Here is a 10841-nt window from a genome sequence, read left to right on the forward strand (position 1 = left end):
ATGTTAAGAGGCATCATGCTGAAAACTTGGAAGTAAATTATAGAGGGCTGTTCCTGTTATTGTTGACCATCCCAACTGCCCTTAAAGTGGATGGAGTAGTTTCCTGAGTTCATGTAACTTACATCAGACCAGACCTGTGCCTGTTGCCAACTGGATAGCAGCCAGACACCCAAGCAACTCCCTCCAGCTCAAGATCATCCATCCTTCTGCAAGGCCAGAGAAATCATGAAATGGTTGTGGTATATCTTCCTTCTGGCATTGAGCCTCAGCACACCCCACAACCCTACCAAAGTGACTTTGCAAGTACTCTCAGCCACTGGGGATATAGCTTGGTCCACTACAGAGGAACACCCACCTTATACCTGGTGGCCGGACCTTGTCTTTAATCTCTGTAAATTAATGGTGGGCCTTGACTCCTAGGATATCCTCACCCTAGAGACACAAGGGGAAGGATTACCTGAATGTGGAGGAAGAGGGGCTTTCGAATCTAAACTATAGCCCAGAAGTGGCCTTGGAGGGTGGGGCTTAGGGTTCAGGTACCCAAAGTTGAGGAGTGTCCTGTGAGAAACCCCCATATGTGTATGCCCCTGAGATGGGAGAAGATGGCAGCACATCCATCAGTGTTTGTGTGGTGGGGGCAACCACTTTTTCTGTGCTACCCCAGGGGTGTGAAACATTGGGAAGCACATACTGGAGGCTATTCCTTGGGTAGTTAAGTATCAATGGCCAGGTGAGAGAAGGGCTAGCCAAGTGGAAGAGAGAATGAGAACAGAGTCAGAGCTGGTTCAAGTCTTTGTTTAACTTCTCCCGTTGGCTAACCACCATCCTATCCACCTTGTTAGGACCCTTAATTGTTCTCCTGTTATTGTTGAACTTCGGACTCCACATATTGGACAAGCTTACAGCCTTCATAAAAGAGAGAATAGGAGCAGTATAGCTGATGGTCCTCAGCCAACAATATGAGACACTGAGGATAGGAACTGAAGAATATAAATTAGTTACCCAAGACCCCAAGAGTAGCTCCAGGATTGGAGTGTGTATAAGAAAAAGGGGAGAATGAGGGACTCTATGGACTTTTTCCAGTCCCACACCCTCCTTACAGCTTCCCCCTTCTGCTTGTGGTCAAGGCTAGGCCAAGTTCCACCTACAAGAACATTCTTGAGTAAAAACATTCTTTAAAAAAAAAACCCAACAGAATGTACTGACTGATATCCACCTAAACCTCTGTAAAGTCCCAGGTAGAGTTCGAATGGTACTATAACCTTGCTGATATAATCTGTGCCTCTAAAAAGTATAAAAACTGCTTGTAATAGCCTTTCAGGGTTGCCTTCTAGTCATTTGCCTTGAGGGACTAATTGAAGGTAGACACTAATGTGCCAGAAAATAAACCTTTTTCTTTTGCATTGATTTGCATCTCAGTGTCTCACTCAGAGACACAGACTGAGGGTTTGGGTCTTACAGCACTTTTCATAAAACAGAGAACAGAAACAAAAATTTTACAATATGACTAGACAGAAACAAGATTATGGCAATAGAGGCATTAGAAGTCACACAAAAGTTGCAGATTGGAAAAATAGGATATGTGGGGCATGGCATTTATGAAGTATTAAGAATAGGGTGGCCCTGGGTAGCAGAGGTGGACATTTTCTCAATGTATATATGCATTATGAGGTTGTCAAATTAAGAGCCATTCTGTGATATCCATTCACTAATAAAAATGTATATAAAGCATATATTGGACTGAGGAATGGAAGTGACTACAGATGGTGTCCTGTGGATTGTTTAGGTAATTTTATCACCTATCTTTCCAGGAGACATTTTAGGAAATGAAATCTAGGTCTCCAGGAGACAGATACCATGTAAATCAGTTATGTAGAGAAGTAGAAAATAAGGAAACTATGAATTGAAAAATATTAGTATTCAGAACTTTCTGACTCTTACATAAGGGATCAGTCAGAGAAGAAGAGTTGCCATGGCCCAGATGCAGTGAATGGTTGTTATGATCCACACCATTCTCCTGTTGAGTTGCTTAAGTAAAGTAGGAATATAGATGCATAAGTATCAATAAAATCTTCTACTAACATTATGGCCATTTCTATCATAGGAACAGACACTGTGAGAAGAGAAATTTTTTACATTCCTACAGACAACTTTCTACAATATTCTATTTTTTCATTTTTAAAAATATTTATTTCCCTTTCCTTTTTAATTTTATGAGTGTTTCGCTTTTAAGGATGTGCTTCATATGCTTCCCAGGTCACTTTAGAAGACAGAAATTTTCCTGAATCCTCTAGACTTGTAATTGTTCATGGTTGTGAGAACAATGTGGGATCTGGGAGCCCCTGTTCCCTGTAAGAGTAATATGTGCTCTTTAAAGCTAAGCCATATTTCTATTTCATCAGATCTCCTCTTTATTCCATCCTATATCCCCTTGTTATGTATCTCTAGTCTGTCTGGCCAATTTCTTTTTTTAATGATTCATTTAGTGTGTATGTGAGTGTGTGTGTGTGTGTGTGTGTGTGTTTAAGAGTACAAATTGTGTTAGTTGATTCTTTCTTTACACCATGTAGGTTCCTGGGATCAAAGTCAGATTAATGGGCATAATGACATTTACTTTTTCCAGAAAGCCTTTGCTTTTTCATATTAACAACACTCATGTTGGGAGCATTCTACCTAGTTTTCCTGAGAGCTTGCTTAAAATCTTTAGCATTTGACAAACATCTCAGAATATTTGGTACAATTTTGAGGTAGATCTGACTAGATGAGACCTTAGAGCTTTAATCATGTAAACCCCAAATTATTAAACATAAAGTTTAGTCTCCCCATAAAACTTGAATTTGTAGCTCTAATATCAAAGTGTTCAAATGATTTCTGTTTTTCATTAGGTATTAGCAGAGCCTGGTTCCCTGAATAATAATAAGTTAAAAACCAGTAAGAAACATTAATTCATGCATCAATGAAAATTGCAATCTCATTCTTTACATGTTTGAGGATAGCTTATGAAGAAGGCAGTGAAAAACCATCAAAGACCAGCAATGTCTTTCTTCATGAAAAGAAATTCTTTCTGGAATATTGTGTCAGAGCTTTGGGATTATTTTACAGGAAGATATGGGATAAGCATTGAGTATTTCATTTCACCTAGATGTTTCTACTGAGTACTTAATGTATTGCTAAACCAAATAGATATTAAGGTCTGTTAATGAATGAAACAATTCTCATAAAATTCATACTTCAGTAGAGAGTACATTACAGAAGAATCAACCTTTTAAAACATAGAATGTAGTGGGGAAGAATAAATGAAGCTGATATGAGTAGTGAAGGTAATGAATGAGTGGTATTATCTTGCATAGGCTAGCAATGAAATCCCCATGGGACAAGTAGTAGTAAAGCAGGAAACTAAGAAAGGTTTGAGAAAAGAAGAGTACCTAGATTCTGTTCTAAACTAAACAGAAAGTTTAAAAAACTAAAATAGGCATAGTCTAAAAGAACCATTTTTTCAAATGTATGTTATACATATAATTTATCTTGTGAACACTTTAATATGCACTATCCAGGAAAGACATGCTTGCTAGTGCTATAATGGTACAAATATGGGAATAAACAACAACTTCCTCACTGGATCTAAGTCTAACTCCACAAGATGAAAATCACACCTAACACTAGTACCAAGGCCAAAACTTGTGCTAGACAGGTCTTAGGCCCTAGGGAAGAACCCACCATCATTATTTCCCTCAATGGAAATAGTGTCAAACCAATTTGCTATGACTTATCATACCCATACATTAGTACATCTTCCAACCCTCATAGTCACAGCTTCTTTTTGTAGTTGATGCTGATTAACATTACTTGCCAATGTGCACAGAATTAGAGACCCTGGAAGGCTCGGCATTATATGAGATATCTATATCATACATCCTTCTTTCCAAGGTCAGGATCATTTTCGAGAGTGAGTGGAAACATTTTTAAGAGCCAGAGCTTGTGGATGACTACCCACAATGTTTTCTGAACACATCAGAATGAGTGAAAATATTATCTCGTGTTAGCTATGTTTGCATAAATAAGCACAAACTAGACAAAATTCCAGCATGGAGAACAGGCAAGGACACGAAGTTCACTGGTAGCTGAGGAGATTTTGGCAACTGATATCTTCTAATAGACACATGGTAAGGCTCCAAGTAGGGCAACTGTGCTTCAGTGGAACCCTAAATATCTCAGTAGCTACATGTAGCACAAGATGGATTTCATAAGAAAGAATAATTGGGTGTGTAAGAGAGGGAGTTAAACTGAGAAGACTTGAGATGTGGTCTGAACACAATCAAATTCATTGTATAATATTCTCAAAGACACATCAAAATATACAAAAGAGAAATGCAGTAGAACACAATAGCTATATATACTGAAAGTAAAAGGAGATAAGACAAGAGAAAAAAAAGAAGGTGAAGAATTAACCTCAGTTGACAGTCCCATTGGTCTTGAGCACTTGCCATCATTATATTAAGTTTTACAAAACAATATATTACTTTGAGAAAATATTTTCTTACCAAGCTGTTTCCTCAGAGCACCCTTAATCTCATTATTCCTAAGGCTGTAGATGAGGGGGTTCAACATGGGGATCACCACCATGTAGAACAGAGACAATACCTTATTTTGGTCTGTGGAGTATCTGGACTTTGGCATCACATAAATGAATGTAATGGTTCCATAGAACAGAGTGACTGCTGTGAGGTGGGAGGTGCAGGTGGAGAAGGCTTTCTGTCGACCCTCAGTAGAGTGCATCTTCAGGATGGTGATGAGGATGTAGGTGTAGGAGATGGCTATGATAAACACTGTTAGCATAGTAACTGTGCCAGCAGAAAATGAAGTAACAACTACAGAGACACTGACATCAGAACAGGAGAGCTCAATCAAAGGAGTAAAATCACAGAAAAAGTGATTGATTCTGTTTGGTCCACAGAAGAACAAGGATACAAAAGAAACTGTACCAAAGGAAGCATTAAGGAAACCTCCTATATAAGATCCTACAACCAGCTGGATACAGACTTGTGTGGACATTTTGGTGGAATAAAGCAGTGGGTTGCAGATTGCTACAAAGCGATCATAAGCCATGACAGCCAGAAGGAAGCATTCAAGTGCCCCAAAGAAAGCAGCTGAGCCAAACTGTATAGAGCATCCAAAGTAGGAGATGGTATTTTGCTTTGCTAGGAAGTTGGCAAGCATATTGGGTGTGACAGTAGATGAGTAGCCTATGTCAGCAGAACCCAAGTGGCTGAGAAAAAAGTACATGGGGTGATGGAGCTGGGAAGAGACTCTGACGAGAAGGATGGTGCTGAGGTTCCCAGTCAGAGTGACCAGGTAGATGCATAGGATGATGGTGAAGAGGACAATTCTAAGCACTGGGTCATCTGTTAATCCCAGTAAAATGAACTGTGTCACTGCAGTATTGTTACCATCCTTCAGAAAAGCCATCAGACAGTGTAGCTGCTGCTAGATTGAAGCTGTGATGGAGATATTAAGGGAGGGATTTGTAATAGGTTACAACACTTCATATAAAGCATATATGGAGAACATTACAAGTAAATATATTACCCCGAAATTAGAGTAACAATCAATGTTATTTATACTTAAGATTTCCATTGTTTATATATTTCTGTGCAATAAGTTCTTGAAATTATTCAATAAGAAAAAGCTAGAAATATGGTACAAATAATAACTTTTATTTAAAATTTTACAATGAAACATACTTGTTATTAAAGTTAAATATTTAAAATAATGCTACATTTGGGTAAGGTGGGTTGGCAGATTAAGATTCTTTCTACCAAGCCTGACCTCTTTGATTCCTGTAACTCACAAGGTGGGAGAAGAGAAGTAACTCCTGAATGTTGTCCTTTGACACTCACGTCTATGTGTTTACCTGTATCATTGTCTTCAGAAAAATAAATAAATGAATGAATATAAAATTATATGATTCCCTTCAAAGTAGTAATGTATTTGTTATAACAAAGGAATGACATGGAAAATCACAGAATTGTGTAATGAAGACTTAAATTATTACTAAATTTATTAAATGCTTATGAAAGCTTGAGCACAAAATTAAAAAAAATCTTGTATTATTTATAATTTATATCTTTATTTCCATGAAATATCAGGTAGTTGTTTTTTTTTGTTGTTGTTATTGTTGTTTTTTCTTTTCAAGATGGAATTTCCTGTGTAATCCTGGTTTTCTTACTATGTAGACCTGGCTGACCTTGAACAGAAACATACACCATACACAAACACACAGTCACATGTGTATGGGTGCATATGTATATATATATATAAATGTGTGTATACACACACACACATATATATGTATACACATATAATATACACACCACATGTATATATGAATATATGAAGTAACATATTATGAAATTTAGAGATTGTTTTCAGGATATGTTCACTGACTGTACTTGCAGAGGATCTATGCTTCAGTCTCAGTATCCATGTGTTTTTTGACATCAATCTGTTTTTACAGCTCTTGGGACTAAATGCTCTTTTCTCAGCATTCACATGCTGCATGTACATACAACAGGCAGCACTCATATATACTAATTAAAAATAATGAATTTTAAAAAGAATATTAGAAATCAACACCAGGTAGGAAATTAACTCACTCTATTACTCTTATTAAGCACAGTGTCAACACTGTTTAAAGCATACACAAATCAGGGAAAGACAGAAGAGTAGTATTTCAGATTTCCCAAGTTTAGCACATAGAAAGGTGCTTTGTTGGTGATGTTGATTTCAACATCTGTAAAACTGAATAAATATAACATTAAATTTACAAATTGAGCTTACTGTTATAAACTCATTATATATCTTAAATTCTTTTAAATAGATCATTGCTCTTTAATATTATTTGAAGCATTGATTTTATCATCATGTAAAATATAAATAGTTAACACACTATTAGTAATGATTAGTTTAGACACAGCAGTCCCTTACCTAGTGTCATTATTTTCTAACTATAGTATGATGGAATGAATTCACATGCTTTTCAACAGAGGACACTACTCAATACTCAACCTAAGACATTAAATGATTTATTAAGGTTTAACTCAGCAAGAGGGAGATTGACTGCCATCCCTCATATTCTACACTTACATCCTCATTTGTCTACAGTGATAACTGTGAGGCTGGACATTCAGTCCAAACACAAAGCAGGTCTTTGCACAGGATTTCCCCTGACAGTAAGCCACCAAAGCATTTCAAAGCTAGTGGACTTTTTGACCTGTTGATGAATGCTACAAGTACACAGCTATGACGGTCTTACTTGTGGATGGATAAATAAGGAATCTATGAAAACTTAGTTCTATGCCTGATCATTCTCAACAATTCACTAATGAAACAAGGTGACTATATGAAAGTTTGTTTTTCTCTCTTCTGTTATATAACTGCATAATTCCATCTGACATGTTTCAACACTATGGTTTTTAAGTATACCACATGTCAAGGAAAAATGTCTCCATATACCAACAGAGTCAAAATCTTACCTCTTGAAATAAGAATTCATTTCATATTGAGAAGTTCAAAGTTACTATGAATTTATAGCTGCAAAGCTGTTTCCTACTGTCATTGTTTGTCACTGAGGATAAGTCCCTGCAGAAGCTCTGGATTCCAATGTGAATTCAAAGCATCAGGGATCATTACCTATTTCCCAGTGAGTACTGAGCAGTTCATTTAACACAAGCATAATTAATTTTCAAGGAGTCCATCAATCTCAAGCAATCTCCTGTTTTTCAATTTGTGTGAGTATTGGTGCACTTTCACTCAGTAATTGTGGGAGGTAAAGGATCACAAATTATCAAATTGACTCCTGCAAGTCAATATTTGTTTTAGGTTAGATCAAGTTAGAAAATATTGAACTAATCATTAAAATGGTCTATATTGGCTTCTGTCTTTCAATATGTATTAATTTTTATTTTACTCTTTTAGTGGTGGTTGATCTAACATACTCTATAAGGTACTTTGATGAGTATAGGCAGGGATGAGGTATTTAGTTCAATAACAGTTCTTGTGGGTGCTCACATTTTTTAGGCAAGAGTATAAAATATTATTGTTAAATAGAAAATAATGAGTAGAAAGATATGGATGATTTCCAGGTAAAAACAGACATTTGATAGTCCTCAAAAAATTGACAGTGTCAACATATAAAATATAGTGTGGGACAGAAAGCATGGTCGACCTGAAGAGGCAGCTCAATTCTCTTGCTAATTTTAATTCCATTAAGTTCTACACTGTAGTAGTTCCTTTAATCTATGTTAGTGATACCATTTCTACTTTCATGCTATATTTGTGTATTTAATGTTTTGACTTTTCATTTTGTAGCAGATATTCTTAAACAATATCACATAAGAATTGACTGTGCAACATCAAGAGCCATAATGTAAAGCATCCATTCAAGTCTGATACCTAGTGTGTTCCTCATCTTTTAAATGGCAGAATTCTGAACTTTACTGACAAACTTATGTAGAAGGAGTAAAGGGGAGGAATACAATTAGATGTTTGTAAAATCTTGTATAAACTTTTATCAATTATTGTTTTACTGTACACAAAATGTAACATAAGATGTCGGTAGATAACGTATATTCATATCAGCTTAACTTTCTATAATGTTTACAGTCCTGATTAAGTTCAGTAGAATTTTAACAGGGAAATAAGGTATTCAAGGGGGTTTATCCTATATGCCACATTCTGATGTATAATACCTTGCCTTTCACTGGCTAGTTATTTGCTGTTTGCATTTATTGTTGAGGCAGAGACACTTACAGATAACAATTTTCCTCATGCAATTAATTCTTTCTGGGGTAGGACGAATCACTTTTCTCCGATGGAGTGACACTGGATATATCAGCAACACTTTTTGGAAGAATCCATGTACAAAGGCATTTAGCCAACATAAAACAGACTTTATGATTTTGTTTTGTTTTTATATTCATATATTTTATTTATTTATTTTTGATTTGAGATAGAAATAGAGAGAGGATGCCAAATTTTATCTCTGGAGGTGAAACAGAACTGCAAGGAATGGGCAAAAGAACATGATCAATATATTATGGGTGAATTTTTAATCAATAGCAAAAAATAGATAAAGTAAAATATTTTGAAAAAAGAAGACAAAAAGATTAAGAAATAAATAAAGATAAAAGTATAAAAGAAAAAGAAGGGAAATTTAAAATATTTCTAAATACTTTTTAAAATGTGTAAACAAGTTATGTGCAAATATGATGTAAGTTAAGTGGAATTGGAGAAGAAAAGCAAAGGATTAAGCATTGGATCAGTTCCTGTTCTTTGTCACTGGGTAGCTATGGGATATACATGAATTTGTGGACTCATATTCCGTGCTTTATGTTGGTGTTGCATCTACATTTCTGATTCCTTGCAGCCTACCACTGCTATCTTCTTGACAGTAGATTATTTTCTGTGTACTGAGGCCCTCTTCTAGGTACATTGAACTTTGCAATCAGTTGTCTAGACAGGTACTTCTACCCTATGGAGAGTATCCAGGATAATTCACTAGGCTGCCTACCATTTTAGCTTGCAGATTTAAGAAGGAAACCAAGAAGACTAACATCTATACAGGTGGAGGGATCTGTCTTTATACTTTCATCAACTCCTAAGTATTGATCAACCACACAGAGGGACACACTTCATTGATCTTAGAATTTTCACCATTAATTGGCAGATAAATTTCTCCAGAAGTTGATCTGCCTGCTGGCTTCAGGCTCAAATAATCAGATATGATTCAGACCATCGAGTATGGTTGTGCACTTTGCTGTCTGACCTAAGAATTCTGCAACCTTAGGTTTTTATATTGTTAGCGTCTTGTCCTTCCTTTTTCCATAACTACCTTCCAGGATTGTTGATCATTTTGGACCAATGGAAGATTAATTTTGCAATCTCCTATTTGTGGTTGTTCCTAGGTCTCAGGGCTCCAAGAACACATTAGTTTTCAGTTATACGTTGGATATGAAGATGATGACTGGCTATTGTTTTTCTGAGCCATATAGAATGACAAATGAGATATATCTCTACTGGCAATCCATTTGCCAGAGAAAAGAGTCTTTGAAAATTAGCAAATAGATTTGAGATCTGTGAGAGCCATGGTCTTGTCTTGAAGATAGAACCATCAGATCTTTTCACCAGAGCTGCCTGAGTTACCTGCTAAAGAAATTCCTCTTCCCTCTATCTTGGTGTGGATATCTAGCTGCTGAAGCTGTGTTCTGATTGGCTCATCTGTTTTAGTTCTATCACTTGTGTTTTAAAATCATTTCTTTTATTTTATTTTGATATTATAATACAAATATGTAGTTTCTCCTTTCCATCTGTTCTTCCTATTCTTCCCATATATTACTTTCTCTAGTTCTAATTCATTGCCTCATTTTCATTACTTGCTGTTGATATATATATATATATATATATATATATATATATATGTATATGTATGTATGTGTATGTGTATGTATATGTATATATATATGCTTATATATGTATATACATGATTGGAGAGCGACTTCCAGTCTGGGCCCAAGCATAGAGCAGGTCACAGGTGGCAGCTCAGCACCCAACCCCAGAAAACCGAGAGAAAGAGGGACTCCTAGGGGCTTTAACTCAGGCAGCATCCCAGGTAAGGAAAAAGCAGCACTTGTCCCAAACAGGGAGCAACCGGGACCCACTGGGGCCCAGGAATTCACTCCTGGCCCAGAGCATGGGCTCCATCCAGTCTGGGCCCAAGCACTCGGCAGATCCCGGGAGACAGCTCTGCACCCAATCTCATAGAAACCAGAGGAAGTGGGGCTCTC

At 36.5% G+C, this 10841-nt stretch overlaps 1 protein-coding gene across 1 annotated transcript; it reads right to left on the bottom strand.

Annotated features, from left to right (window-relative positions):
- Positions 1 to 4494: 4494 nt before the first annotated feature.
- LOC114621701 (olfactory receptor 484) lies at positions 4495 to 5466 on the bottom strand. Its single transcript, XM_028768059.1, has one exon. The coding sequence runs from the start codon at positions 5464 to 5466 to the stop codon at positions 4495 to 4497; it is 972 nt and encodes a 323-aa protein (XP_028623892.1).
- Between the last annotated feature and the right edge of the window lie 5375 nt (positions 5467 to 10841).

This window comes from Grammomys surdaster, unplaced genomic scaffold (assembly GCF_004785775.1).
Source record: "Grammomys surdaster isolate TR1022 unplaced genomic scaffold, NIH_TR_1.0 184, whole genome shotgun sequence".
NCBI lineage: Eukaryota > Metazoa > Chordata > Mammalia > Rodentia > Muridae > Grammomys > Grammomys surdaster.

Bases quoted from the DNA above. Each gene is read 5' to 3' on its own strand.
- LOC114621701 (XM_028768059.1), bottom strand. From the start codon at position 5,466: ATGGCTTTTCTGAAGGATGGTAACAATACTGCAGTGACACAGTTCATT.